Below are 16,822 nucleotides of genomic sequence, written 5' to 3' on the forward strand. Positions count from 1 at the left end.
AGCAGACCATAACCGGAAGTACATCGTGACTCGTTCCGGGGAAGACCAGGAACCTCTGAGGAAAGCCTTTGATTTGATGCATTTTTCACGAATATGCTACTGTAACGGTGCTGGTTGATGGTGGAACGGGCCGGAAGACATGCGAAGGCTGAAGAGGACACATCGGCCTTACTAACTGCTGCAGGCGTTAGACATGGCGGGTAGGAATACGCCTTTTAACACTATTCGCCCTCATCTGCATGGGACCTACTGATGGTTCAGTTTATCGTTAGATACACTGTTTGTCTTTATGTGTCCTGACATGGACATGTCGACGACCACTCTGAGTGGACCCATTGGTTAATTTTGAAAGAACATTGTCGTAAATAAATCGAGAGAGCATGCAATGTTTGAAAAAAAAGTCAGTTTTGATAGGTGCTTATAAATGAAATGTTTTATTATTATTATTATTATTATTATTATTATTAAGGCAGGTGAGGATTATGATGATGTCGTCGTCTCTCCCCCAAGTGGCATCTGGCCTCACAGTGGACGTGAAGGTGGGAACGGCGTGGCGGTGTCAAAGCGGAGGCCGAAGCCTGGCCGACGTGGTGCTGACGGTCGAAGACATGGCGCCGGATGACGACACCTGTGAAGAAGAAGAAGAACACAAGCTGAGGTGGACGCTTGGGTAGGACGCTGTTGCCATCGTTTACGACCCTCGTATGTCGTTTGATTCCTTGTTATCATGGCTAATAAGGAGCAGCATGAAACCAATTGACAAATTGTAGAAGGAAATATGTTTGCGATGATGTCAAGATGATATATTTCATTGTACCTCTCAGGGGTGATGGCGTCCTGTTGGAGCGAGGAGATGGCGACAACGGGGAACCCTGCGTCATGACGCTGAGATGTGGCCCGGCCGGGTTGGCCGCTATCAGCCGCCTGACGCTAATCAGCGAGGCGCGGATCATGGAGGTGTACCTGCCCACGGGGGAATACTGTGGCACTGTACGGGGCCACAAGCAGGACGATGTGCAGCAGCACGGCAAGAGGTCAATAATAAGTCGTCTGTCATGGCAGAAATGTTGAGAAATAGGTGTTATCTTTTTTTGTTTTGTTTCTGTGGGCAGAGGACCTTTCTACAGGAAGCAACTGAAGCTGGATGATGCGACTTCATCATGTGATGTGAAGGTGATTGAAGCAAACTTGCATATTTCCTAGTTGGGATAGAGTTGCACCATACAAAGATTACATTGTAATATAAATGTTCACTACACTGTAGCAATATTTCTTATTTCCATCTCATTCGCCTTCTCAGCTGCTTTCTCTGGGGGGGCGAAGCAGCGTGTTGCTGCGCGGCGTGGTGGTGGTGCTGCGGCCGACGCACCACACCTCGCAACAAGACGGCGGTGCAGGTTTGGGCACCATTGACCTGCACCAGGTCCAGAGTCTGGTGGACAAGATGGGCGGGACCCTGTCACCAGGGGCCCAAAACCTCATGGACACGCTGCGCCTCCAGCAGAAGGTACGTACACACACACAAAGTCGGTCAGTTCGTGGTTACTTGTTTCAAATGGCCTGTTTTATCAGGCAGACCTTCCACATGCAATATGGCGGAGGCACTATCATATATACAAGGTTGTGCTCATGATAACTTGTCCCCACCAGAATCACAGCAGCTTCCTGCCCTTCCTCATGGGTGGAGGCCTCTTAGCCCCCCCGCCAAGTGTCGGGACCGCACATGCCACCCCCCTCGAGGTACGCCACGCCGCACATGTATGGAGCACGCGTGGCATGGATACGTCCATTTTTTTTCACACAAATATTACATTTCATTGACGACATTTTTCCTCATCACATTCAATCATTGATCACTGTGTCATACAAAATATCACTTGATTTCTTTTGCTAAATATGGCTAGCTTTGGGTGACTGATTTTTAAAACCATCATCACATGAAAACATTCTTTTATGACAGCATCCAATAGACCCTGTCAGACCCACTGCTCAAGCAACACCAAATGGACCTTCGCTGCTGAACGGGCGGCTTTCCCAGATGATTCGCCACTTCCTGTCGGGCTGCCTGTACGACGAAACGGGCGCCATTTCGCCTGACAACTCGCTGCGCGAGCTCTGCTCTCAGCTAGCACCACTCAAAGTGGACTCAAACAACACGCAGTAAGTTTTGTTATACTTGTTATGCTATGTGATTAATCGCCAACCAGTCCTTGGTGTTATGGCGCTTTTAAGCAAAGTCATCCAGCATAGACAGCAACTGAATTTTTGCTGGTGGGTGCCATGGCGACGGATGAAAGATCTCGTTGTGCCTTCTTGGGGCTACCACAAAGTGACCTTTGTCACCGACCGAGTCGGCTGAGCCTGACGCCATTCGGGTGGACGGGGGGAGAAGCTCAAGCACAGCGGACTCCACAATTGAATTGTGCGCTTAAAAAAACAAACAAAAAAAAAAACAATCAAGCGTGAGTCTTAATTTTCTATTTGTGTTTTTGTCATCAATGCGTTAACCTCATTTGGCGACCAATCTATTATTTTTTTTATCATTTTTTTGGCATCTTGGGGCCATGGAACTACGTTAAAGTGAATTACGGTGCTCTATAGTGACACAAAGTAGTCCTTTGTTATGATTTTAGTGTCAAGGATAGATGTCAGTTGTGAATTTTTATTTGCAGACAACAAAAACGTTGTTCTGACCTACTTTTGTCGTCAACTTATGCAACTATTTTTGATGTTCATTTTTTTCCAGTATATGATTAAACATAATTTTCTAGTGTGGGTGTGCGCATTGGTGTTTTAAGTTCTGAGCTCATCCTTTAAAACATCTGTTTGGACTTGTATTTTTCCGCCTTTTGTGCTGGATGATGTGTTGCACAAGTTGAAAACATTTTGGAGGCACATCAACTCTGACATCTGCTTCAAGTTCTGGTTCAGTTTTTTTTTTCCAAGGGTGAAGTTTTGTTCTACATCATCAAATGTCCCACAACTGGAACCAGATCAGTTGTGGGCTCTCCAAAAAGGTTTGGTGGCGGTCACTGAGTGACAAAGTTTTTGCGAATGTCAACGCTGCCAATCTTGCTGACGTTTTATTTTTAGTTTGCCCTCAAAGACAGAAAACCAGACAATGTCCAACAATGTTCTTCCAAGTCAGCAAGTGGACTGCCCAAATGTTTCTCAAAACATTGTTAGCTTTGCATTACTGGTTGGCAGCCATATACGTAAAAGTATACCATAAAAAAAATCATAAAAACACCATATGAATGTTTAAAAGAAAAAAAAAACATCAAAGTATACTTACATCACACTCGGTTGTTGCTTATTGTCCATCAGAACTTTGGAGGCCTCCATGGAGTCTCGCCTGGAGGAAATGGAGCGGCGTCTAAAGGAGCATGTGGACCGCCGAATGGACGCTCTGGAGCAAAAACTGGACAAAGTGCTTTTCGCCGCACTCCAGCAAGCTTCGCATACAGCCTCGCCGCCCGCCAATCCGTCCGAGGCTAAAGTCCTCAAATCTAAATAGCAAAAAGACAGGCAGTGCAAAAAGTGCACTCAGTTAACTAACACAAAACTGAAATACATCAAGCACTACCTGAATTGATCAGATACTTTTTAATGAAGCCAAGGAGGCTACGAAACATACGTGAAATGAACACACTTGGATGGATCATGGAGATAACACTGACATGGAACTAACCATGTGGTAAATGGCATCATAAATCACGAAGCATGCTAATAATAATACATTTCATTTATAAGAAACATGTCAGTTTTTCCTTTTTAAACACTAAATGTGGAGAAGAATGATAAATTTGAACGACAGTAACAAAGTATTTTGCAGTTGTTTACTTACCATCACAAATCATTTCCGCAAAGTCACATGACCTGACGATGACACCAATTAATTAATTGGACGTCAGACATTGCAGATTCGACACGTCGGTTTGGCCAGGCCTCTCGGTACCGAATAGTTCTGTGGCTTTAGTTGGACTCACTGGGCATCTTGTCGTTTATTTGAATTTCTTCAAAGCACATTTACAACAAAATAAACTCGCTTGTTATTGTTTGTCCATTTCTGATGCTAGCAACACAGAAGGGCGCAATGCGTCCTCCGCGCCACAAGGGCGGCACCACTTGCAAAGGTGACAAATAATCGCGTTCTATTTTGAGCATTGTTTTTAATCGACGTGGCTTTGAAAAAATCCACTCAAAGGTATGAGAGAAACAAAAACAATAACAAATTCAAGACAAGATGCACAACAACAACAACAATTCTGTTAAAAATAATTGCATTTTCTTCCTGAAAAATGGTCATACGAACAAAAACAACTTCAAAACAAGTCCCCAAAACAAGTAGACTACCCAAGCAACCACTTGACGGACACACAAGTAGCAACCGGTTGCACGTGTGTCTTTGAGGTGCACATGTGACCCATTGGTCCATCCGTCCATAACACCTTTAAACTCAGCAGGTGTTCGCCCACAGGCGGCCGGCGGAAGTGCGGTTGGTGGTGGCGGCGGCTAGCCGCTAACGCATCACGGGTCGACGTCGTCGGGTACGACGGAGACGATGATGTCCTCGTTGCCACGCCTCACCACTAGCCTCAGTGTGTCGTCACGCCTGATGGCGGCACTCACGTCGCCCGCCGACGCCACGCGCTCGCCGTTGATGCTGATGATCACGTCGCTCTCCCGCAGGCCGGCGCTAGCTCGGGAATACGGCGCAAAAACAAATAGGTCAAAATCAAAAACGACAAAAAAAACAATCTGACTACATGATTCAAACAAGACAAAACCTTAGCTGGCTAGCTGCTAGCTGTTGGCTATCTGGCTATCTATACGCTATTTAGAACGCTGGCGCGTGTGGCTGTCACTGCTCACCCACAGATAAACTGATCTTGTGACTGTAAAGTGACCTTGAGAGTTTTGAAAGGCGCTTAGAAATTAAGTGTATTATTATTATTATTATGATTAAAACATTAATCAAGGAGGAGGCTGTGCTGAGCCGTTGCGCCTTTTCGGCAGGACAAGTATGCCAGCACTGTTTTTGATTTGGGAGGAACATCAAAGAGGGTGCAGAAAGTATTTATGATTTAAATACTGTCTTTTTGTTGTCATATTATTTCATTTTCTAGTTTTTGTTGTTGTTTTGACTTCAAAATGGCATCGCGAGAGTAGCTGCCTTTACAGCAGCTCCTGTATTTTGTTTTTTCTACTTCTTCCTTTCCTTTCCTCTTACTTTCTGTAAAATGTTTTTCCACTGCGAGACTAATAAAGGCTAATCCAATGCCAATGCTGAAAGATTGTTTTTGTACACTCACGCCTCAGCAGGGGTCCGGCTGAGGACTTCGATGACGTAGGCCCCCGAGGTGACATCCGGGAAGTCTGCCTGTCTTTCCTTCAGCTCCTTGGCTAGACTGACAAGAAGAAAAAAAAATAGGGACGATTATTTTGATTTATTGTGGGAGATTTTTACGGGAAAATATTATTGTAAAGGCCTTGATTGACAGCTGAGAACATCATTTTCATTGCTCATCCTGAAAACTTTTGTTTTACATTTTTACCCCTCTGTCATTACGCGCCTCGTAATCACAGACTAGCAGGAAAAGTCAAACTACAAATCATTTTGCGGCATTTGCGCCCACGTCAATGGCATCAGAGTGTGTATTTGTGTGTGTTTGCGTGTGGACTACTCACGTTGGCGTGAGGCTCATCATCCTGATGCCAATGTACTTCTTCTTGCCGCTGTTCCTCCCTTGAACAAACAAAAACGCGGGAAAAAAAAAGAAATCAGACACACCCACCGCATTACAAATAGTTCCTCATCATCAAAATGGATTAAAAACACAATAAAGACGCGTTGAAAATAAAATATGCATGCATTTTGTATGTGAGTACCTTTGGCTTGGCGGTCATGTGACTCAGCCAGGAACTCTCGGATTTTATCTGACGGGATGGCAAAGGAGATTCCCGCCGTGACCTTAAGGGTGTTGATGCCGATCACCTCGCCGTCCTGCAACCGTGAGCGATGAACTCCATTGTAAATTTTGAAAACATTTTTGAGAAACTTGACAAATCCATTGATGATACATATGTGTCGCCGCTTGGAATTGAAGCGGATTTACAGTATGTGGGACAGGATATGTGCGATAGTTTCTTTTGAAAGCGTGGTTGCTATCAACATTTAGCTTGTAGTAGACGTGCACATTTTCACCGTGACGTCCCTGATCCACTGGTGAAAAGGATGCTTTGATTCTCTCCTTTTTCATCTCGAACTTTTCCACTCCACTTCTGCGGCTAATGGTAATTTTTATGATAGGTTATATTTGGGAGGGAGTGTGAATCTCGATATCAAAACATCAATTCCAAATTAACGTCCCAGAAAGTTCAGTTGTTCTTGTAGGCTTTTCTGGCTGATGTTTTGCGCTAACAAAAAACTGCCATAATGCAGCGTCTTTTTTTTTCCTCTATGAAAGAACATCTAGAACTGCTTCATGCGACAAAGAGGGTTCTGAAAGTGCTTAAAATTGAATGACTGTTTGACTCACCAGATTGACAAGTGGCCCTCCCGAGTTGCCGTACTGCAGGGCGACAGAAACAAAAGCCTCCGTCAAAATGGAGTAAAATATTTGGGGGCGGGGTTACATTTATGGCCGCTTGTCTCACGTTGATAATGGCGTCGGTCTGAATGTAGCCCATGTCGGAGTTGCGCAGGCCTAGCTCCTTGCCTTGTCGTTGCGTGGTGCTAACGATGCCGGTGGTGACGGTGTTCTGTAGCGAGAAGGGACTTCCGATGGCGACCACAAACTCGCCGGGGCGCAACTCCGCTGAACGGCCCAGCAGCAGAACCGGCATCTTGCTCTGTAACGCAAAACACGGCCGTCGTGCACGTCTTAATTGAAAATATGACGTAGAGCGCCATTCCCGAATTTGCTTGCGTTTTGTTTTTGCATACTTGGGTGTCGATAAAGCGCTGGCCGTGGCCTCTGGCAATGTTTTTTTTTTACCACATTTCCCTTTTCTCCATGTTAGCGCTTTGTTACAGTTTCAGCTACTGTTAAAGCGCTATACAAACCAATATGTATGTTTTGCATTGTACAGGGAACATCCCCCTTACGACCAGCTCAACTTACGACCACCCGTACTTAATAAATGAAAAATAAATAAATATGTGAAGACTCTGATGGTGACAACAGGAATTAGGCTGCAACGTTGCCCAAAATGAAAATTTCTTGAAATAAATTGGACTCAACTTGAAAATTTCCAGATACAAATCACCGTTTGACCAATATAATATCAAATAAAATTTGCTAAAATATAACAATACAGGTAACATCCGACTTAAAACCAGCTCGACTTACGACCACGACCTCCAGACCCTATTTTCAAAAAATTTAATTCTACGCCTGGCACCGCAACGCGCTAGCCAGCAACGTGTACGACAATTTTGGCCAGCCAGCCAGCATCTCACACTCGCACAGCAATCGACCGTGTGATGGCACCAGAGGGGGCGGAGTTTGCGTGTCATTTAGTCTCTGGGTCTCTATTCAACATTTCGAATGGATTTTGACTTACGACCATTTTGACTTACGACCGTTTAGTCGTAAGTCGGATGTGACCTGTATTTTGAGTGAATTTGAGTGACAATGACAAAAACCCTGGCACTGGAGCGGACACATTTTTACACATGGTCTGGCAGTGAATGAGTTAACTGTCATTTTTGTGTGCCATTTTTGATTTCACATCAACGACATCGGAGATTGACTTTGTCGATTTAGTCACGACTCACGTTGACGTTGATTTTGATGAGCGCGATGTCGGCCTTCTCGTCGACGTCCAAGATTTTGGCGTCAAACGTGGAGCCGCTTTTCAGCTCCACCTGCGTGCATGACAACAAACGTCACGTTTTTGTCGCCGCGCGCCTTCTGCGGGCTAATCGCCGACCTTCACTCGATGCTTATTGGCCACCACATGGGCGTTGGTAACGATGAGTCCGTCCTCCGACACGACGAATCCCGAACCGCTGGCGACTGCCACTTCCCGTTTGGAATAAACCATCCTGGGGTCAGAAAGGTCAATCATTGCAACGCATTGGAAATCGACCCCCCCCGGCCCTCGACTTGCGTACTTGCGATAAAGTTCGATGTGGACGACGGCCGGAGCGATTTTTTCCACCACGTCGGCGATGAAGTTGTATTTGAGGCGAAGACTGTCGGGGTTCTTCTGACCTGCTGCAGTAGAAAGAAAGTCAAGGATCCAGTGACCACTAGGTGGCCTTGAAGAGCACTTCCACATCAACAGACTTGAATCTTTTTTGCTATTATTTTCAACCACAGTGAAAATGCGAATCATTAATTTTAGGCTCCACCCCCCATGGAGGCGTGGCCAGCTTGCCGTGTCACTCCCGCGCCGAAACAGCGGTGGTCAGACCATCTGGCAATGTTTTTTTCACTTCCACGAGGGGGTAGCATTTTCCTTTTGTCCATCTTAGCGTTTCGTTATAGCTTCAGCTGTTGTTAAAGCGCTATATATAAACCAATGTATGTATTGTATTTTGTACATATGCCCCCATTTCAAGCTCATATAACTCTAGACCCATATCAGTTAGGAATTAACTTTTCTGATGAAAGAAGAGTGTCTAATGTTTCTTATGCTGCATGAAACTCCAGACCCATATCAGTTAGGAACTAACTAACTTTTTTTTCTGATGAAAGAAGAGTGTCTAATGTTTCTTATGCTGCATTGAATGTTTATGTCGTCCTAAAAGTCAATATTATGTGGGTCTTGGAATTTGAATGACAATGACAAAAACCCTGGCACTGCAGTGACACATTTTTGCACATCATCAGGCAGTGAATGATTTTTTTACTGCACTGGATGTGTTGTAATCGCGGTTGTCTGTACTTCGCGATTCGATGTAAAGCGTAAATGTGAGGAATCGGCTGCCTAGCGGCGTGCTAAGACACGTAAACGCAAGAACGTGCTAAAATGAGGTCAACTGAAGACATGGATTGCGTGAATGGTTCAATATACGTTTAACGTCAGGAGGGCCAATCTGACGACAGATGATCAACAATGTCATTCCGTTATCTGATCCAAGCCGGAGGCGAACGAGCCTCGACTGGGAAACTGGCAGCGTATCCCAGCTTGTTTGCGCAGAAAACCGGAAAGCAAAATATTTTGAGCCGCTTCAATCTGGGTTAAATAACGTCTGACCCACATTCAAGACGTCAACCCGGTCGGCCTCCAGCGATGAGTCAGAGCACCAAATGCGTTCCAGACCTCTTCAGGGGGGCTCCAAAGTTCTGTCCGACGTGTCCCACAAAATAACCGCTGACAGTCCATTGCTAAAATGGAACTTTGGAATGAGATGATTTCCTCAAGCAGGGAGGCCGAAAGTTACATCACGCGATTTATTTGGGTCAGCGCTCATAAAAGAATTTATTATTACTATTACTTTCATTTTATTGGTCTTTTGTCACTATAATGTACCCTAAATGGTTTAGGGGGTACTGCTAACCGCCGTTTACGAAGCCTCGGTGAACCCAATTTGACAACCGCTGGCTTGACTCACTCTTGGCTTGTGAGGAGACAACATGATGTTGCCGTGGTAACAATCCTTCCCAGAATGTGGAACATTCCAGGTGGAATGACAAGTTTGGTCTGAGCACAAAAAGCACGCAGACGCACAACTCAGCAGTTTTTGTTTCTTGAATTTGCAAGTTTTTAGACAAGTTTGGCTATCATCCCCCACAAAAAGCGCTGCTTTGTCTCTGTTTTGAAAGCGAATAAAGTTTTTTCAATTTAGGTCGCGACTTACTGGCAAAATGTCATTAACTCATTCACGGCCATTCACAAATTTAACCAGGAGTTGAAAATATGACATGGAGCGCCATTCCCAAAAGCATTTTTTCATGCTTGGGTGCCGATAAAGCGCTGGCCATGGGCTCTGGCAATGTTTTTTTCTATCCACAAGGGGTCAGCATTTCCCTTTTGTCCATGTTAGCGCTTTATTCCAGCTTCAGCTATATTCTAAAAAGCGCCATATAAACCAATATGTATGTATTGCATTGTATTTTGGACAGCCACCCACATTTCAAGCTCATATAACTCCAAACCCATATCATTTAGGAATTAACTGATTTTTCTGATGAAACAATAGAGTCAAAATTTCGTATGCTATATTGAATGTTTATGTAGTCCTAAAACCCAATATTTTGTGGGTCTTGGAATCCATGTGACAATGACAAAAACCCTGGCACTGAGTGGACACATTTTTGCACGTCGTCTTGCAGTGAATGAGTTAAATTGAATTCATTAGCCAGAAACATGCAATAAATAACGTATATATTTTTGAATGTTTCATAAGGCAATTGATATAGCATTGGGCAACCAACGCACACCCATATTGACGCCCCAAACTACACCCGTATATCGTCCTATACACATTAATGAAGTCACCCAGTGTACACCCGCTTCGACGCCCTCTGCAACTTACCATGACCGCACGCGCCTCTCTGGATGGGGATGACGGGCGGCCGCCCGGTCTGGAGCGCGCGGGCGCTCTCGCGTCGGAGCCGGCAGACGTTGGCGTAGGTGACCCCGTCACTGCCGCAGGCGGGCTCCGAGCTGGCGCACGCGCACACGCCCTTCGCGGCCCGTCGTCTCAGCGTGCTCGTGGGTGCCAAGCCGTCGCTCGTCGCGCAAGTCAGACCATCCCCGCAGCGGCGCGCCTCTCCACCGCACGGTTCGCCCTCGTCGGCCGCACACGCCCGGCAGCAGTCGCACGCATCCGGGGCCACCCCGGCAGGGCATTCGGCGGGTGATGGGGGTGGCGCGCACCGAGACGGGTCGCACGTTTGCGGGCAACCGACGGCGGCGCGCTTGGAGATCGACGAGGCGTCGGCGGGAGCGAGCAGAGCGCACAAGAGCAGCAGCGAGATCATCGTCGTGAGTCGGGAGAGGACAAGTGAAGTTCGACTCCCTTGGTTGCGCTTTTAAAAGCGCCGCCTGAATACGCCAGCTGATTGGCTGGCACTTGTGATGTCCCCCCTGGGGGAGGAGCCACGGCCTATACCCCCATTTGCTCTTCTTCTATATCGTAGAACCCCCATTTTCACGTTTGTAGACACCCCTTAAATATGTATTATTACGCACAGTATGCCCCCTGCCCCACCTTCATAACTTTAATGGCTTTAAAAAAATATATTCACAAATTATTCCGTTTTTTTGAATGTTTATGTCGTCCTAAAACCAAATATTATGTGGGTCTTGGAATTCAAGTGGCACTGGACTAGACACATTTTTGCACATCGTCTGGCAGTGAATGAGTTAAGCTACCATGTTAGCGATACCACATCTGCGTCACAGTGCAGAGGTCATGAGATCAAGACCCGGTCGGGCCTCCCGAATCGACCCCACAGAAATTCCAGTTGACATTTTTAGTCTACTATCTTTGTGACTGCTTTATTTTCTGTATATGATAGTTGTCCATGCTTTGTTCCAGCTTCAGCTGTTGTTAAAGCACTATATAAATCAATATGCTAGCTATCAATTAGCTAGCTAGCAATGAGCTACCTGGCTTTCTAACTGGCTATCTATTATCTATCTCACTGGCTATTAGCCAGCTAGCTAACTTTCTAGCTATTTGAGTTATTCCAGGTTGAGTGAATGCTGGCGCATGTGGCTGCCGCTGCTCACCCACAGAAAAACTTTATCCTATCACTTTAAAGTGACCTTGAGAGCTTTGAAAGGCGCTTAGAAATGAAATGTATTATTATTATAATATGTATTGTATTGTATTGTACTCTCCGTCCCAAAGTGCAATCGGCCGAAGCAAAAAAAGTGTGCCAGGAAGCGTTTCATTCATGACGTTCTGTTTCATTATGTCATTCGTGTGTTTTTTCACCGTCCAACGCTCGTTAAAAAACACATTACGAAAACACTTGTGTAAGTGTATTTACGTGATTTTTATGCACGCGTGCACATACACACACACACACACACATGCGGACTTGCATGTTTTAATTTTATGAGCTCAGTCGGCGCGAGCGAACATACTTTAAGAGTTAGCGACGTAGCGCGTTCCAAGACAACACCCTGTCCTCAAATCCGTTGAACTTCCAAGATGCGTAGTTGTCTCACACAAAAAAATAGTTGGCAATGGCGCGGGGTCACCAGTACGATTCCAGTAAATGGGGCTCTGCAAGTCACTTCGATGACCCCGATGGATTCTGCCAATCTGGTAATTATTGTTTTTTTGGGTTTTTTTGCTCCACGGATGACCTCCCGAAAAAAAATGTCCTCAAGTGTGTTGAAGGCCAGTCAAAATACAACGTTCCGGGAAATTGCGCGTACGCATGTGCATGCGGCCATCAAATTCCACCTGGCTTGAGTCAGTCGACAATGATGTCGTTTGTGTGTGTGTGTGTTAGATCAGCTCACGGCAAAGTTCTTAGCCGAGATCTGCTGTCACTTTTCACCGTGATTTTATATTTAAAAAAAATTCTTGGCGAATTAATTGATTAATTTTTCTGCTTTGGGACTTGACGCCATTGTTGGGTGTTTTACTAAAAATTAAACGATTTTAAAAGAAAAGTGCTGGGCAGTTGGGCCTTTTAGGCAGAACGAATATGCCAGCACCGTTTTTGATTGTCCGGAATGTAGATGCCATTTGACTGTCATCGCTGGATAGGTTTTGGGCGATTGTGCTTTTTTTTGCGCCTGAAATGGGAAGCATTTTCATAGCGTCAGCGCAGAGCGCCGATGCGTATGAGGAACTGCCGCGAGAGTGGACTGCCTTTACAGCAGCTCCTGTATTTTGGTTTTCTACTTCTTCCTTTCCTCTTCCTTCCATCACTTTGCTGCTGCTGTGAAATGTCAATTTCTCCACTGCGTGACTAATAAAGGCCAACTCAAACAACACAGAGGAGTCCAAACCGTCTTTGAATTAAATCACTCCTGGTCGACGTCCATGTCTTCCTTGCTACGTCGCTTCCATGGCGACTCATCGCCTGACCCCATCTCCTGGACTTGGACGTCTTCGGCGGGTGGGGGTCCGCCATGGGGCGCAGTGGAGGATTCTGGGTAAGGCGGCTCATCATCTAAATCAAAGTAGAAGGTTGAGGAGGAGACGCCGGGAGCGGTGTGATCCTGTGCGGAAAATAGCAAGAGGTGAAATGAGGATGATGCCGTTCCTGTTCCTGTTGATGACCACCGAGAAACTCACTGAGCTGATCGTGGGTCCACGTTGAGCCGCCATAGCGCCGTTAATGGCTTTAATCCAGCTTTCCATTTCCTGTGGACTGTCGGTCTGATACGCGCCCACGCATGCAAGCGCAATAAACGTTCAAAACACAAAACGTGGGTACAAAGATGGCGGCGTACGCACACTCACCTGCAAGTAGAAAGTTCTGGAGGAGGTGATCATCTCGATGAGGTTGTCCCTCATCATCAGCTCACTGAAAAACACAAAGGCAAGAGTCACTTGGGTCACTTTCAGGTAGCACAAGTTGACCCCCCACCCAAAAAATAAAATAAAATAAAATAAAATAGTTGTCGTTCCCTTTTTAAGTCAATGGCGCCCTCTGGTGGTAGATCTATTTTGATGCACCTACAGTAATAATAACAATAATAATAATAATAATAATACATTTCATTTCTAAGCTCTCTCTCTCAAGGACACTTTAAAGTCATATATTTTTTTTGTGCGGGTGAGCAGCGGCAGCCATTCACGCCAGCGTTCACTCTACCCGGAAGTAACACAGCAGCAGCTAGCTAGGTAGCGTACATAAACAAACAAATAATTAAAATACATAGATCAATAAATAAATATATAAACAGATAGGTAGCTGGATAGGTACCTGGCTAGGTAGCTAGCTGGCTAGGTAGCCAGCAAGGTAGCCAGCTAGGTAATCCCCCTCTTAATTCCTCACCTTTGTTGACACTCTTGAACTTTGAGGATGTCCTTGAGGAGAATCACACGTAGTGCCCCCCTGTCCTGTGGACACACATGGACAACAGAAGACTTTGGACAAACGCACGGATGAGACAGACACACACGGTCGGTCTTCAAACACACCGAGTCGGACTTGAAGTAGCTGAGGCTATTTGGATCCAGCATGAAGTAGCGGCGCTTCCATGTCTTCACCACTGCTCCCTGTTTGACGCAGAATCCCGCCATGATGACATCACGGTTCTGGACTTGGCTGGACAGGAAGTAGGGTCTGCCCGAAGCGCCACGGTCTGCCTCGTTTGGCCCGTCTGCTTGTTCCTGCTGCGCGAATGTTCAAAATTCGAATTAATTGCAAAAATTCCCAAGTGCCCCTGAACGCCACGGGTTTGTCAATTTTTACTCAAATTGCAGGACCCACAGAATACTGGGGTTTAGGACTACATAAACATTCAATGCAGCGTTAGAAATTTTTGACTCTCTTCTTTCATCAGAAAAAATAGTTAATTCGCAAGTTAAAGGGGTCTGGAGTTATCTGAGAGTGAACTGGGGGCGGCTGTCCAAAATACAATACAATACAATACAATACAATACAATACAATACAATACAATACAATACAATACATATTGGTTTATATAGCGTTTTAAATAACAACGGAAGCTGTAACAGAGCGCTAACATGTACAATAAGCAAATGCTGCCCCTTCGTGGAAGGGAAAAATATTGCCAGAGGTCTGACCAGCGCTTTATTGACATCCGTCGCAAGAAAAAAAAAAAAAAACTCAAAAAAATCCGGGAATGACGCTCCACATCACGCTTTTCAATTCCCGAATAAAATTGGGAATAGCAGCGAATGAGTTAAGATGATGGTAAAATCTGGAATTTTAGGCATTGCTCCTGCGTGTGTAGGCATGCATGAGCACGCATTAGGGCTCGCATTCCATTGCTCACGCCCGAACCCGCCCAGCCTCACCTGAGTGGCCGTGACGATGGGGACTCCGCCGATTATCTCGGTCTTGTACGCGACGTGCTTCAAGGCTCCCAGAACTTCCTGCGGCGGATCGATACCCTCGTTGAACTTTGGCACCTGCGAGCAACCAGGAAATGAGCCACTTTTTTTAAATAATCCATTGAATTTAAGTGTGATTGCAAGGCACACCGTTATCTTAATGGCGTTGTTGAGAACAGCCATCCATTCCTCCATGTCCTGTTGGTTATTGGCTTGTAGGTAGAACTTGCGCATCCCCGCGTTTATAACTGCACGGACAAACAACGTTAGAAGTGTTTGTGTCCTCTTATTCACTCCGAAAAGCTTCTCACCGAAGCAAAAATCCACCTTTGGCCTCATTTTGGAGCCGTTGGTCACCTGTAGGCAAGAAAAAGGGGGACAAAAACAACATAGTAGACAGTTGTGGAAGTGGATTCGGCATACAGGAAGTCCAAATGCTTCAAAGGGGAAGTGTAAACGTCGCCGGTTGTCCTGTTTGTCCTTCATGTAGACACTTACCTTGGAGATGTAGGAGACATTGAGACAGCCGACATGCTGGGCCCCTTCCGGCAGATTCTGTTGCATGGGAATAAATGGGGTCATTGAGATCATAGGACAACCACGACACACCCACGTACACACACCTGCGGGTTGTCCATGTACCACACGAGACTGTCCCGCTGCGCGCCGAGGACAAAGTAACGTCTCAGGAATTTCCCGCTCCCCTCCGCCTCCTCGATGTCCAGGAAGCCGCATATGCGATTGCGTCGGTCCACGTACGGCATGACCACCACCACGTCTGAAGGTTATGCTCGCCACGTGACATCACAGGTACGCCGACGGGCAGCCAATCACAACGTCCGGTCAAGTCCAAACAGGCTTCTGACAAGATAGGAAATGTATGATGATTATTAAAAGAATAATTTCTTGCAGACTTAATGTTGTTTTGCCTCAATTGTGACATTAATTGTTCGAATAATCCTGTGCAGAAATGTCATACAGTCCTGTGGGTTTAAAAAAAGGACGAGTTACAGCCACAGGTGTCACACTCTGGTCCTCGAGGGTCACTATTCTGTTTATTTGTGGGTGTTTCCAAGCTTGATGCAAATTATTAAAATAGTTCGCAGGCTATTGCATTGCCTGTAGATGATCATTTGAATCAGGAAAACACAACAAACAAGCTTTAGTGGTCAACCCTCGTTGGACTTTGTCTTATTAGTGATGACAATGAACGTAATAAAACCAGAATAAAGTTCTACGTTTTCCGTACCTGGTCAAGGTTGGTATCTTCAAAACGAAAGAAAAAAAAGGAGGAATTATTCCATCGATATAAACGAAAACAAGCAAGATGGACCTTGACGTCAGGAAAGCGTCCGAAATTCGTGCGACTTAAAGAATTGTGCTCAGTTCGAGTGGACCGCGTCGGTTCGAATATTGAACGGTGCATTCAATTGCAATCACTTTGGTCAACAACTGATTTTCTCTTGTAAACCTAGGCATAAAAAACGAAAGTTTTGGTCAAAAACCGAATAAAAAAACAGAGATATTTGAAAACCGAGGTTTGACTGTAATTAGTTTATCTCATTTGCGTGCAGTCATGTGGAGGGCCACTTTACGAACGTTGTTCAAGTATTTGAACGCCTCATTAGGCTCGATAGTCAAAGTGTCGTGATTACGACGTAAAAGTACGTCCGGTTCTACGTGTCAGAATAAACGTAAGGAGTAATTGAGCAGGTTTGCTACCTCGTGGAAAAGTTATAAGTTATATTAAGTTATATTTTCATTCTTCTAATTCTCAGTTAGATAAATATGTTGAGTATTCGTAGTAGTTTCAAATAACACGCCTTGTATCGTATTGGGTTTTTATATCAATCAAATCATTGTATAGT

At 45.3% G+C, this 16,822-nt stretch overlaps 3 protein-coding genes across 9 annotated transcripts; 1 reads left to right on the forward strand and 2 right to left on the reverse strand.

Annotated features, from left to right (window-relative positions):
• Positions 1–42: 42 nt before the first annotated feature.
• On the forward strand, positions 43–3,686 carry lg15h10orf88 (linkage group 15 C10orf88 homolog). 3 transcript variants are annotated; one of them, XM_089015201.1, is made up of 8 exons: positions 43–200; positions 470–670; positions 825–1,034; positions 1,113–1,173; positions 1,301–1,507; positions 1,651–1,740; positions 1,961–2,160; positions 3,328–3,686. In XM_089015201.1, the coding sequence occupies exons 1-8, from the start codon at positions 118–120 to the stop codon at positions 3,515–3,517; spliced, it is 1,242 nt and encodes a 413-aa protein (XP_088871327.1). In that variant the 5' UTR covers positions 43–117; the 3' UTR covers positions 3,518–3,686. The 3 variants fall into 3 exon arrangements, with proteins under 3 accessions (XP_088871327.1, XP_088871329.1, XP_088871328.1); XM_089015203.1 differs by having other exon boundaries at positions 511–670; XM_089015202.1 differs by lacking the exon at positions 3,328–3,686 and adding an exon at positions 2,233–3,319.
• A 466-nt stretch (positions 3,687–4,152) lies between these two features.
• On the reverse strand, positions 4,153–10,959 carry LOC148887569 (serine protease HTRA1B-like). 2 transcript variants are annotated; one of them, XM_089015200.1, is made up of 10 exons: positions 10,493–10,959; positions 8,123–8,222; positions 7,939–8,053; positions 7,784–7,873; positions 6,661–6,855; positions 6,543–6,575; positions 5,893–6,007; positions 5,692–5,749; positions 5,316–5,411; positions 4,153–4,699 (listed from the first exon to the last, which is right to left on the reverse strand). In XM_089015200.1, exons 1-10 carry the CDS (start codon positions 10,938–10,940, stop codon positions 4,531–4,533), a joined length of 1,419 nt encoding a protein of 472 aa, XP_088871326.1. In that variant the 5' UTR covers positions 10,941–10,959; the 3' UTR covers positions 4,153–4,530. The 2 variants fall into 2 exon arrangements, with proteins under 2 accessions (XP_088871326.1, XP_088871325.1); XM_089015199.1 differs by having other exon boundaries at positions 8,123–8,225.
• Positions 10,960–11,934: 975 nt separating this feature from the next.
• On the reverse strand, positions 11,935–16,542 carry LOC148887570 (pleckstrin homology domain-containing family A member 1-like). 4 transcript variants are annotated; one of them, XM_089015206.1, is made up of 11 exons: positions 16,204–16,542; positions 15,578–15,815; positions 15,453–15,509; positions 15,282–15,311; positions 15,105–15,202; positions 14,919–15,032; positions 14,075–14,269; positions 13,929–13,993; positions 13,391–13,454; positions 13,223–13,306; positions 11,935–13,146 (listed from the first exon to the last, which is right to left on the reverse strand). In XM_089015206.1, the coding sequence occupies exons 2-11, from the start codon at positions 15,687–15,689 to the stop codon at positions 12,949–12,951; spliced, it is 1,017 nt and encodes a 338-aa protein (XP_088871332.1). In that variant the 5' UTR covers positions 15,690–15,815; positions 16,204–16,542; the 3' UTR covers positions 11,935–12,948. The 4 variants fall into 4 exon arrangements, with proteins under 4 accessions (XP_088871332.1, XP_088871331.1, XP_088871330.1 ...); XM_089015205.1 differs by having other exon boundaries at positions 14,075–14,266; positions 15,266–15,311; XM_089015204.1 differs by having other exon boundaries at positions 15,266–15,311; positions 16,204–16,540.
• Between the last annotated feature and the right edge of the window lie 280 nt (positions 16,543–16,822).

The sequence above is a fragment of the Hippocampus bargibanti genome, linkage group LG15 (genome assembly GCF_051943395.1).
Source record: "Hippocampus bargibanti isolate YZ-2025 linkage group LG15, ASM5194339v1, whole genome shotgun sequence".
NCBI lineage: Eukaryota > Metazoa > Chordata > Actinopteri > Syngnathiformes > Syngnathidae > Hippocampus > Hippocampus bargibanti.